This window comes from Armigeres subalbatus, unplaced genomic scaffold (assembly GCF_024139115.2).
Source record: "Armigeres subalbatus isolate Guangzhou_Male unplaced genomic scaffold, GZ_Asu_2 Contig1836, whole genome shotgun sequence".
Classification (NCBI taxonomy): domain Eukaryota; kingdom Metazoa; phylum Arthropoda; class Insecta; order Diptera; family Culicidae; genus Armigeres; species Armigeres subalbatus.
In genome coordinates, this window is record NW_026942657.1 from 155,348 (window position 1) to 168,286 (window position 12,939).

Below are 12,939 nucleotides of genomic sequence, written 5' to 3' on the forward strand. Positions count from 1 at the left end.
CTTCTTTTTCTTTTTCTTCTTATTGGCATTACATACCCACACTGGGACAGAGCCGCCTCGCAGCTTAGTGTTCATTAAGTACTTCCACAGTTATTAACTGCGAGGTTTCTAAGCCAGGTTACCATTTTTGCATTCGTATATCATGAGGCTAACACGATGATACTTTTATGCCCAGGGAAGTCGAGACAATTTCCAATCCGAAAATTGCCTAGACCGGCACCGGGAATCGAACCCAGCCACCCTCAGCATGGTCTTGCTTTGTAGCCGCGCGTCTTACCGCACGGCTAAGGAGGGCCCCAAATTTGGGTTGTAGAGGGTTAATGTTAATGAATATAAGGTTTCATTTTGATCTTTCTTTTTGATATGTGCGTACATCTTTCAATCTGTACTCAGATGGGATTCCTAAAAAAAGGGGGAGGGGCGGCATACTCTATGCACCCCTTTCCACTTTTCATAGTAATAAGAATATGCAGAAATAATATAATAGTTTATCTTTACTTAAGGGAGTCATCTATTTTCATATGTGCTGTAAGTTAACAAGCATCCCGGAAAAGCTGTGTACTACGATTTATTATATTAATTCGGCATGCTCAATAAAATGAATGTTTTCGATGCTATTGCGATGTTGAGTTATGCACCCATATGTAGCCCGGCAGTGCTGGCAGAAAAAAATGATTTTTCGCATATACCTCAAACAATCAATTTTCGAACTGTAATAACTTTTTTTGCAGACGTTCTAGAACCGTACCTTCTTCGACAAAGTTTTTCAGTATGACTTAGACCATACTTTAACGCAATGAGTCACACGGATTAACATAAGTGGAAACCTTTAGGAGCAAAAATGCAAAAATGTATGTTTCTCCATACTATTTTCAAATAAATTTAAAATGCGATGCGGAAAGCGAGGATGCATCCAATCGCGCCCAACTTTTGCACAGTTGTTTGGGACCCCAAATGGTGCCGGAAAAACATTGATTTGAAAAAATGATCATGATGCCCCACTCTAATATATACACTTTTCGATGGTTTCATTTGATGCGTCGTGCTTTAAATATCATGTTAAATGCAACTTATCTTGAGATGAAACAATGATTTTTCTTAACCCGTTTCGGTCTGACCTAGAAATCAAAATTGAAATAAACCGTGTAGGCTCATTTTTGGTCCGATTGCCCTGAAATTTTCAGGGAAGAAGCGTCATCATGTCTATTTTAAGGTACATGACCTGATTTGACCATGGTGATAATCCGGCTGGATTTATTAAGGGGAGTGGTCCTGGGTCAGGTGCAGTCAAAATCGAGTCATTTTCTTTAAACCATTGATAAATAAACGAAAGTGCCAAAAATGCTGATGCAAACGTGGTCAATCATCATTGACCAACATTAGAAGTTAGTTTTGATACAATTGGATTTCCAGGGCATGGTTCCGGATGTTCCGGGAACCTGGTTCCTAAGGGTATCCCTGGGGTGTGGACACTTTTCAAGTGGACTGCAATCATTGCGACATATCAAACTTCATAGTTTTGGAAGAGAATCCCAATAGATGAGTTTTTGGGAGGTTTTGGACACAATGGCCACATCCGGAAGTGTTCCCGGGATCCTGGTTCCCTCAAGAAAGTGGACAAATCTTGCCTAGCACCAAAACCCATTTTGCGACACATCAAACTCCATGGTTTTGAAAAACAAGCTCAATAGATGGGTTTTTGAGAGATTTTGAACACAGTGGCCACGTCCGGAAGTGTTCCCGGGAACCTGGTTCCCTCAGGGAATTGGACAAATTTTGATTAGCACCGAAACTCATCTTGCGACATATCGAACTCCATGATTTTGAAAGACACGCACAGCACATGATTTTTTGAGAGGTTTTGGACACATTGACCTCGTCCGTAAGTGTTCCCGAGAGCATGGTTCCTCCAGGAAAGCGGACAAATTTCGATTAGCACCGAAAACCATCTTGCGACCCATCAAACTCCATGATTTGGAAATACAAGCTCAATAGATGAGTTTTTGTGAGGTTTTGGACACATTGACCACATCCGGAAGTGTTCCCGGGAGCCTGATTCCCTCAGGGGACCGTACAAGTTTCGATTAGCAAAGAAACCCATTTTGGGGCATGTCCAACTCCATGATTTTGAAAGACAAGCACAATAGATGAATTTTTGAGAGATTTTAGACACACTGGCCACGTCCGGGAGTGTTTCCGGGAGCCTGGTTCTCTCAGCGAAGCGGTCAAGTTTTGATTGGCTCCAAAACCCATCTTGTGACATATCAAACTTCATTATTCTGCTTGATTTTCAAAATCATGGAGTTTGTTACGTCACAAGATGAGTTTCGGTACTAATCTAAATTTGTTTACTTCCTTGAGGGAACCAGGTTCCCAGGAACACTTCCGGTCGTTGCCAATGTGTCCAAAATCTAAAAAAAAAAATCATGTATTCAATTTGTCTTTCAAAATCATGGAGTTTGATATGTCGCAAGATGGGTTTAGGTGCTAATCGAAATTTGTCCGCTTCCCTGAGGGAACCAGGCTCCCGGGAACGCTTCCGGACGTGGCCAATGTGTCCAAAACCTCTCAGAAACTCATTTATTGAGCTTGTCTTTCAAAATCATGGAGTTTGGCATACCGCAAGATGAATTTGTCCGCTTCCCTGAGGGAACCAGGCTCTCGGGAACACTTACGGACGAGGTCAATGTGTCCAAAACCTGTCAAAAAATCATGTGCTGTGCGTGTCTTTCAAAATCATGGAGTTTGATATGTCGCAAGATGAGTTTCGGTGCTAATCAAAATTTGTCCACTTCCCTGAGGGAACCAGGTTCCCGGGAACACTTCCGGACGTGGCCAATGTGTTCAAAATCTCTCAAAAACCCATCTATTGAGCTTGTTTTTCAAAATCATGGAGTTTGATGTGTCGCAAGATGGGTTTTGGTGCTAGGCAAGATTTGTCCACTTTCTTGAGGCAACCAGGTTCCTGGGAACACTTCCGGATGTGGCCAATGTGTCCAAAACCTCCCAAAAACTCATCCATTAGGATTCTCTTCCAAAACCATGAAGTTCGATATGTCGCAAGACTGGGTTGTGTCCACTTGAAAAGTGTCCACCACCCCAGGGACACCCCAGGGAACCACACAGAAAAAAATAATACTGTTTTGCTAAATATGTCGCACTTTACAATTGAAAAGTGTTTCTTTCTCATTAAAATAAAAGTTAAATTGTTCACAGCAAAAGTTAATTAATTGTTCTTAAAGTATTTTTTGTCAGTTCCAATTATACATTTTAAAGTTCGTACTTTCACCATGAAAATTGTCGAACTGTCAGATCACATAATAAAAACTCAGCGCAAAACATTAGATCGGTGGACCCCAAGAAAAAAAATATGAATTTCTCTCTAAATAATAAATATTTAGTGCTGGAATATTTCAAATCTCTGTAGGTAAATAGCATTTCAAGTTATGTTGTAATATTTATTTAACTATATGTCAATCCTTATCACGCAATTGATTAAATGAAATAACCAGCAAGTTTTTTTTCACTGCAGAATACTTTCATGCATGTCCAATTTCAAAAGTATTTCTCAGAGTGTCTTCGCCGCTGTCAAAATAGTAGAACTTGTCAGTAATTTTCTCCGTTTTCCCTTTCACGGTAATACTTATTTTTATTTTGCCGCCGCGCGAGTTTGTGGAACCTAAGAAAGCCCTTAGATTTTTCCGGATGAAAGGCTAATCGGATTCCAATGGTGGAAGGAAAGCTGATACCCGATAATCGAATACTAGAGCAGGTTTGTTTAATTGAAATTATAGTAAAGTTCAGTAATTAGAACCCGAATATTCACTTCCACAGAATCGATACCGGCAAAGGAATAATTTACCTCCAGGCGGTTTACCAAAAGAGGAAAACATCCGCCTTCAGAACTAACCGGATTTTGAGAATATGGTTGCACTCCTCCTGGTTGCAATTCAAACAAATTTGAAATTGAAATTTAGTGTGCAAGACAACCAACATCAGGTTTGTTTAAATATAAATAATTATACATATTTCGCTTCGAACTTGGTCGTGATGAAAGCTTGAATTTTCTCTGCAGGTCCACAAATGGCGGCGAAACAGCCTATTTGGAACCGGATGGTTTATACTAATGACACACTGGTGGTACAAGTACCATGGTACAAGAATCTTGAAATGAGTACCATACCAATTATTGTCTTTATTAAAGATAGTCTTGGAATAATTTTCTTGTTCTCTTGTACCATGGTACAAGTACCACAGGTGTGTCCTTAGTATTACCTTCAGACTATACAGACATCAGCTAAATATACAAGGTTAGAGGATACAATAAAGCAATAGTGGAATGCAAATAAAATAATTGTCATAAATAAATACGAATTAAACTTTTTTCTGGACGGAGGGAAATCCCCGCGGGATGGGGACCCGACCAGTTAGTCATAACAAAATTTTATCACAATTATATCAATATTTGTTACAAATAACAAAACTTGCAATAATTTTGTTGTAAATTCTCTGCCAAAGATGGAGGAAAGAAAATTTCATGATCGTCATAACATGATCATAACATAATGTGTTATGTTTATTTTCACCGAAAAAAAAATTGCCTACATTTTTGGTAGATAGGAATTGGAAAAAACGAAGGTACCACCTTCAGAACCTAGAACCTACATTCGCAGTTGAACCAGCTGGACAAATTTTATTGCCTACATTATGGATAATCATAACCTTTTCAAGAACATAATTTGTTATAGAATAAGCTATTCTCACTACTTTTTATGTAACACATCGAGTTATATTTTTGTTCAATTAATAACATATTTAGTAATATTTTTGTTAAAACTAGAAGAGATTTTGTTACAATTTTTGTTATTTTAACTACTAATGGTACATGTTTTATAACAACCGCTGTTATGAAAATTAGCTGTAACAGAATAACAAGTTCTGATATAAATCTGTTACTATCTACTGATCGGGGATGAGTTGGCAGGTTTTGGTGGTTGAGTCAGATCAATAACATTTGTACCGAATACCAGTGCTACCATTTCACTTTGACAGTTCCACAATTTGTTTTTAAAAGTTCATACTTTTAATTTCAGAACGGCATGCTACTTTGAAATCATCGTTGCCACAAAAGTTAACGTACTTTTAGTTTGAACATTCATAACTCTCTACGAAAAAGAACCAATGAAACCTTTTATTTTTACCAATGTTTTTTTTAATTTCAATAATGATTTTTCTTTCTGTGCAGGTTCCCGGAACATCCGGAACCATGTCCTGGTGATTCAAATGTATCAAAACTAACTTCTGATGCCGGTCAATGATGATTGACCACGTTTGCATCAGCATTCTGCTCACTTTCGTTCATTTATCAATGGTTTTAAAAAATGACCCGTTTTTCACTGCATCTGACCCAGGACCCCTTAATAAATCCGGCCGGATTGGTACCATGGTCAAATCATGTCATGTACCAAAAAATAGACATGATTATGCTTCTTCCCTGAAAATTTCATGCCAATCGGACCAAAAATGAGCCTACACGGGTTATTTCAATTTAGATTTCTAGGTCAGACCGAAACGGGTTAATAAAATTGACTCCCTTGCACCTATAGTGGCGCAACTGTACCAATAGTGGCGAGTCTCATAAGAAACCAATGGATAGCACCACTATGGGAACCAAAATTAATTTTTACCGCCACTAAAGGAACAGTGTACCCATAGTGGTGCAAGCAATATTTGGTAATTGTTGATGTTAAATGACATCTATCTCATTTTTGTTAGCATATTTATTAGTTTATCTATTGAATAAGACATTAAAGCTTTAAATTTCCCATAATTATCAATTTTTAAAAAATATTTTCTTTTGTGGATCTACTAATACCTCCACTATTGGTACCGTTACCCTAATTCTCGCTTAATGTTATGTTATGTTATGTTAATGCTCATATGCTGCTTTCACAAAGCAAAAACACTTTTTCCTCATTTTATTCGCGAAAAATCAAATAGAATGTTGTTGTTGTGTTGTTTTCTTTGGACTTTGTAGCTTTTTATATTTTTGGAATAATTTTCCAATATATTTATTAGCACTATCTCAATACTCTCCATTGCTTCAAGCCCATTTGAAGCGTCATGTTCGATTGGATCCCGCAAATGACAGTTCAATTGGTGACTTGTCAGTGTCTTCGCCAGACTTTATATCTAGTGACTTTAATATGAACCATATCACGTGTCATAAGTTTTCTCTTCATAGGTGCAGTAAATCAATGCCTTGCTTGCGCGCGCTTCTAACCATGCGTAGTTGACATTTTCATACAAGCGAGCCCTTCCATCTATATTGGATCCCGAAATGCGAGAGAACTAAAAACAAGAGAGTAAAAAAATACAGAGCGGGAAAACGCGTCGCAAGCAAAAGATCCGCTCCGTGCAAGAAACAGCTCCCAGTTCGGTTCGTTTGAACTAGGGATCCTATATTAAGAGATGTGCGAATACTTTTCCAGACGATTTAGCAACGCTGTTACTTTCGTAAACAAACGCTGCCAGCACTTGCCGCAGTGAAAAATGTTTAGGCTTGCACATGGCTTTACATTCGAAGACACTTTTTTTATTATTTTATCTATCCTATAGCAATGCATTTTCGCTAAAATTAAAGAGCAATACGAATGAACACGATATAAGGCATCAACTAGACTACTTTTACTTACGAAAGCAAAACAAATTGTTTATTCGATAAAACTTTTCATAAAATCTATTTCACCAAAATCGCAATACCTTTCGATCTGCAACAATAACGATGTTCATTTGGCTCAGATTTTGACAGTTCTCAATGCTCGATTGGCTCAAGATGGCCGCTTTCGCATATCTCTGAATGTAGGATCCCTAGTTTGAACCACATGGTTCGCTAGAATCGGTCGCAACTGATTCAAATCGAGATCCGTGTCGCACGGATCTGAGCTAAAGTCACTAGATATAAAGTCCAGTGACTTTAATCTGAGCTGGTAGCGCAGCTCTCGCATGTCGCAGCATGTCACAGTAAGTTTGAGCAGGACGACGACATGAGTGGAACTGAGAGTTGTTCGGATCTTCGGATCTTTTGCTTGGTACAGTTCGTTCGTTTGTACGTTTATTTTGTGTGCCCGTTGGTAGCGCCGAGTGTGTGGGTATGGGTTAATAAATAGACGGCAAGCTAGATTATTGTTGCTTGTGTGTTTCTTATTCCTCTCTGCAGCAGAAATGATTTCTGTTGCTTGGCTAGATGGTGCTGTCGCTTGGCTTGATGGTGCTTGAGGTGCAAATAATAAACGATCAGCACGTGCGCGGTACTGAACTGGAATGCTCATACAAGCTCGCTTGTGTTGTGTACCGCGAGCGTGGTATTTTCGTTTGTGTTGTACAAAATACAACAGCGCGCGTACTCGAGTGCGTACGCTCGAGGGAGTTTCTCTAGGCGCGTGTTTGACAATGATTTCATCAATTTAAAGTGAGCTGCTGAGCTGGGCTTCTTTAAAAAATATCCATGGCTCATCAGCTCAATGTAAGGAAACGAATCTTTCGAACAGCTCCTGAGCGGAGCGCCCATCTCTACATTCCTCATCGCCTTCAAGACGTCCGAGTACTTAGCCTTGTCCGTCTTGATGACATGGGCATCGCCCCTGGAGCGATTGGCGCTTACCCTAGACTTCTTGCTACCCTCATTCGCCTGGGCCTTCTTTTCGGCCCTTGACGTCTTCGGTTTCCTCTTGTTCTTGACCAGGGTCCAGTAGGCGTCATCCCCCTCTATTTCCCTGGTCTGGTGCGGCTGGGAGCTCTCAGCCTGCCGTAAACCCCACTACCCTTCTTCGGGGTAGTAACCCTCCGCGTTTTGGAGCGGCCCTTTGGAGTAGACTACCCTTCTGGGTAGACTTTGTTACCACCGTCTTCGCTGGCACGCCTCCGGTCGATTCGACCTTGCCCGAGTCCGCGAATCCTTGGGCCTCAGTCTGGGTAGACCTCGACTCCACGGATTTCACGGGTTTACACTTGGCCGTCCCGACCGCCCACTCCAGCTTGGAGTCCAGCATCGACTTTCGAAGTTTCTGCAAGCTCCTCTTGATGTCCTTACTGATATTATGGTGGGTGGATTAATCTGGTTTTTTTTAATGTTCATTGCTGAGCGTGGAAACGTAACTTTCTAAGAGGTTTTTCCTCAGAACGGTGTCCCTGCAAAGGCACGGGTCCAAGCAAAGATCGTAACGGGATCAGTAGGTACCAATAGTGCTGAGAAGCACTGTTGAAATTAAAATAGCTTCGGGTAGTATTGAAAACTTCCTTCCGCAAAAAAGAGAGATCCGCATAGCACGAAAGCACAATGCAGTCTGACCCCGCATACATGGTTGGCAACGTGCATTGTGGGCCGATTTGAATGGGACAACTTTTATGTACTCCGGTTTTAATGCTTAGACATTGAGATTCCTATTTTTTCAATTTCGAATCAAATTTCCCCTTTTTAAACATTTTTAATTATCTAAATGGTTACTTTTTGAAAAAGTTACGTAATACATTAATAGGTGTGACAAAACGCGTTTGATAAGCATAAACTGAAATGCCCAGAACCAGCAAATCAACAGTTGTCCCTCATCAGTAAAGAGTTGAACAAAAGATCATTATTATAAGCGCGGCAGAGGGAGTTCAACAAACCATCGCATCGTTCGCTGCTGTCAACGCTGCCTCCTATCCGGTTGCTACACCTGAATCACTGCTGCGTGCTGCACATGGCTCGGCACATGCTATGCACCATTATTGCTCACCACGGTTCTGATCCAGTTTTGCTTTATTTGTTCCACTTTAATTCTCACCTCATGCTTCTATAGTTGCATCATAGGGCTTAGAGTCCCATGTCACATATGCTGGACGGTGGATCTTCTTGAAAGCATCATCAGTAGGGAGCGGTAGAACGTGTTCGTTCAAAAGGTGGGAGGTTCGACTCATATAAATAGTTTTGTGATTTAAAAATTTCACTCGGTTATAGAAATAAGTCATGCTCTCGTGTCAGTTAAAATCAAGCAGACACTTCAAATAGGACTGTTAATAAGACGATCAGCAATTACTACGTAATTGCAATCATCAATCGAGCCTGTTTGGCTTGTTCTAAAGACGATGTTTCTCATCGAAAGGATTTCGTTTTATCCTCTCGTTTCATAGAAACCTCTGTAGCGTGCAGCGGAAGAATTCGATTCAGTTGCCGGATTAGTGTGACTCAAACTGAATCAGACGTTCGCTCCTATCAATCAGTACGGATAAGTTATTCGTGTTTTATGCTCAACATAAGTTTCTGTGTGAGGATCACTTGAAGGTACTTTTTGTTTTGTTTATAATAAATGGCACTGTTTCTCTGGATCGTTACTATAAAAGTTGTTTTAATTGCTTCTACACCTCATTAGGTGATTTCGCTTGATGATGAAAGGACGAACCGTTCTGGCGAGACTGTAAAATTGTTGTTCGGTAGTAAAATGGTAACTCTATACAAAGCATTGCTGATAAGCTTGGTAAAGTTCTTCAATTACTGAATGAATCAAATATTTATTTATAAATTTATATAATTTCAGGTTGTAATTGTGGACCTTAGTCATATTCATGCTAATGATCAATATTTCCAGCTCAATTCACCATCCGGTAAGCACAGTAACTAATAATAATTTATTATTTATATATTTATAATTAATATCTAGTTCAAATTCGAGTCCATGACAGTTGGATTTGTGATGCGATGAAAGAAAATAATTAAGCTTATTAAAACTTTTCCAGGTACGTACAATTACGGATACCCCTTGACACCGAAAGGCAATTTTCATCATGAGCGTCGTGATCAGAATGACGTTACGTACGGCTGTTACGGCTATGTCGACCCTAAAAAAAGGCTCCACGTGACACACTACATATCAGACCGGATGGGCTACCGCGTTGTGGAACCAAATAAGCCTCTCATCGTATTCCTAACGGATCGTATTTCGTTGCAAGCATTCCTGCTTCCTAAAGGATGTGGGCTACTTCCTGCAAACAGTCCAAGTAACTCAGGACCGGAGCTCATCTACAAGCCTCCGGGTATCACTAATTGGACCACCAAACGACCATCAACGACAACGCCGATTAGCAGTACGACCAAGAAACCTGTTACTTCGCCTCCATGCTCGTGTTCACAAGCGACAACGACGGAACCTTCACCCGTATATACAATTGGAACTTCAAAACCACCATCAGCAACAGTTGGGCATTCAACCACGCCATCCACAATTACCCCTGCTCCTCAAACGACGACTACGCCAAAGCCATCAGGTTTTAGCACAAATAACTTAATCGACATGATTTCATTACTTACAGATTCTTATCCTTCAGATCCCCTCATTGACGTCGACTTGAATGTCAACCTCTTGAAGCCGACCCAGTACATGTACCGGCCGAACGATCATCCAAACGAGCATATCCGCATCACCAGGGCGATCTCCAATGAAAACTCAACGCTTCCACGAATCTACTACGTCCCTTACCAGAACCACCGAGCGCCACCACCGGGTGTTCAATCAACATCTCCTCCCGGCAATTGTGCTTACAATTACGGCTATCTCGGATTGGCACCGGTAATCTTTGTTCCAATCGGTGTGGCACAACCGCTTGGACTGGTGTCGCCGCATCTGACGGGAATTACTTTGCGGAAGTTTGCTATGAACGATGCGGGAAATTTAACGGTTACCGAAGTGCTGGACGACAAGGGCCAACCAATTCCGTTGGACTACTCCAATGCGCTTCGGGGCATCATCAACAGCGGCGATTTTGACTCGCTCAGACGTGGATGTTAACTATTCGAAGGGCAATTAAAATATGATAATATTATTGTAAAATTATATGAAAATAAAATATTGGATTCCTAATATTTTCATGCTGCACCACAAAATTGAACTGAGAGAACCGTATCACAATAGGTGGAATACTTGATTGAGTTAGCATAAGGTTCAATCTGTAGTGTCTACTCGAAGGTTAACTAAATATGTTGAAAGAGATACGTTGTGAGGTAGAGATCGGAGAGAGGTGTGAGCGTGAGAAAGATTAGGCTCAGGTTTCTGAAGTCGAGAAGAAAGCGAATAAATCAGCTCTGTTCAGACCATCAATTTAGAAAGGTTTACTTTTCTTGTGCTAGCTGAATCCGAAACCAAGAACTTTTCACAATCCAACTACTGTTGAGTCTAATTGCAATTACTGATATTGTCGGCGTAGCACCAAGTTAGAATTCGGAAGTCGGGACTTCTGTACCGAACTTTCTTCCGAAGTTTTATTTGTCAAACTAATTGATGCGTTGTTTAGCGCATCTTTAGGCGAATCCAGCGCACTACTTCCGAAGTTGGGAAAGTGTCCTGTATCTGGAGAAAAATCCAACTTCGGTATAAAAAGCGGTAAATTTTTTTTCCGGATAGACAATAATACGAGAAGAATTTACATCAAGTCAGCCCAGCAGAAGATGGCTTTGTGCCATTTATTGAATTCAGATATATGCAACTGTAACTGTATCATAATTCATTATGATGAGAATATATTCAGCGATTTTTGAACCAACATTTGTTTGTCGTTCATTTGTTTACATCCAACTGACCTTATGTGGTCTTATTGAATAACTTAATGCTAGTTTATAATTGCATTGAAATTTGATACGTTACAATAACTTACACATTAACACCCAAACAATTATTATCAGCTTCCTTACATTACAAGTAATCAATATTCTTTCGGCAGAAAAAGGGACCGAACTGATAAAAAAAACGAAGCGGACACTAGACTAGACCCAGAATCGGAAAATGGTTAATCGAACGAAATAAAATAAAGAGAGTAGCTACTAGTTGAACGTTTTTTTCACACGAGAACTCCTTTTGGAATGAACAACGGAAACAAAACCAAACCTAAGTGTTGGCAATTGACCTTGGTAAAAAAGATGGGCACAGTCGCTGTTAAGGTGCATCAGTGTTCACCCTTTCAGGACGACCTTTTTACATGGATTCAACGTACAGATTTGGGTTTTCCGCCCGATCCTGCATAGTATAGAAAGAACTGAAAAGGTGTAAACATATTTTTTTCAGTTGTCCTAGGCCCTCCAAACTGTTCTGGAGTCCATCAGAGAATATCTCTAAGAACAAAATGTCCAAGAAAGAGATTATGTTCAAAAATATATATGTGATCATTAGATGGAATTACCGTGCGGGACCGAAATCCGTACAGCATCGAAATCCGTCCACCTCATGAGATATCAATAAATTAAAGGGGGTTAAAGGCAATTAATGTAGAAATAATTAATCGTATCCTGTTCAGATTCTTGGCAGTAAGCTTTTAGGGCATAGAATTGCAAAGAAGGCTTTGAAATTAAAGCAACAAAAATCAAAAACTAATCTCCACCCACCAAACGCGGAGTTTGTGCCGCCATTTTGTTTTCGGGTAGAGTATAATTGCACTAAAAGTAACTTTGTTTTTATTGCTTATTGCAAATCATTACATAAGATCAGGGGAATACAAATCGAAGGGATCGCTTCTCAAGGTGCGTATCGAACTATTTACAGTGGTAGTTCAGTCAATCAGACTGTTTCAATTCAAATATTTAGTTAAAAAATAGCTGTACGGATTTTGATCCTTTGATTCGAAATCCGTCCACGGTGGACGGATTTCGAGTCAGGAGTAGTTGATTTAATTCATTATTTTATCATGTTTTTCGTAGTTTTTAATGAGTTAATGTGAAACAGTTCAAAAGTAGAAGCCTCCATGCTCCTGTGTTGATGACAAATGTTTTATTTACATTCGATTTCTATTTTCTAATGACTTTTTCATATACTAAGGTGCTTAAGTGTACGGATTTCGATGCCCCACGGTATTGAGTTTTGAATTATTGTCACCTATTTCAGGGTGGCCAAAACGGCCAGGAGTTCAGAGCATACG

General features: G+C 40.0%; 1 protein-coding gene and 1 long non-coding RNA gene across 2 annotated transcripts; both read left to right on the forward strand.

The window, feature by feature from the left end:
* The first annotated feature begins 3,640 nt into the window (after window positions 1-3,640).
* On the forward strand, window positions 3,641-4,275 carry LOC134203398 (uncharacterized). Its single transcript, XR_009977590.1, has 3 exons — window positions 3,641-3,772; window positions 3,835-3,999; window positions 4,076-4,275. It is a non-coding gene; the product is annotated as an uncharacterized LOC134203398 (long non-coding RNA).
* A 4,893-nt stretch (window positions 4,276-9,168) lies between these two features.
* On the forward strand, window positions 9,169-11,108 carry LOC134203394 (myb-like protein U). Its single transcript, XM_062678264.1, has 5 exons — window positions 9,169-9,322; window positions 9,411-9,515; window positions 9,576-9,642; window positions 9,775-10,302; window positions 10,363-11,108. The coding sequence occupies exons 2-5, from the start codon at window positions 9,480-9,482 to the stop codon at window positions 10,821-10,823; spliced, it is 1,092 nt and encodes a 363-aa protein (XP_062534248.1). The 5' UTR covers window positions 9,169-9,322; window positions 9,411-9,479; the 3' UTR covers window positions 10,824-11,108.
* Window positions 11,109-12,939: the final 1,831 nt, after the last annotated feature.

Bases quoted from the DNA above. Each gene is read 5' to 3' on its own strand.
- LOC134203394 (XM_062678264.1), top strand. From the start codon at position 9,480: ATGGTAACTCTATACAAAGCATTGCTGATAAGCTTG. The intron at 9,516-9,575 runs GTAAAGTTCTTC...ATATAATTTCAG, and splicing joins AAGCATTGCTGATAAGCTTG to GTTGTAATTGTGGACCTTAG. The intron at 10,303-10,362 runs GTTTTAGCACAA...CTTATCCTTCAG, and splicing joins GACTACGCCAAAGCCATCAG to ATCCCCTCATTGACGTCGAC.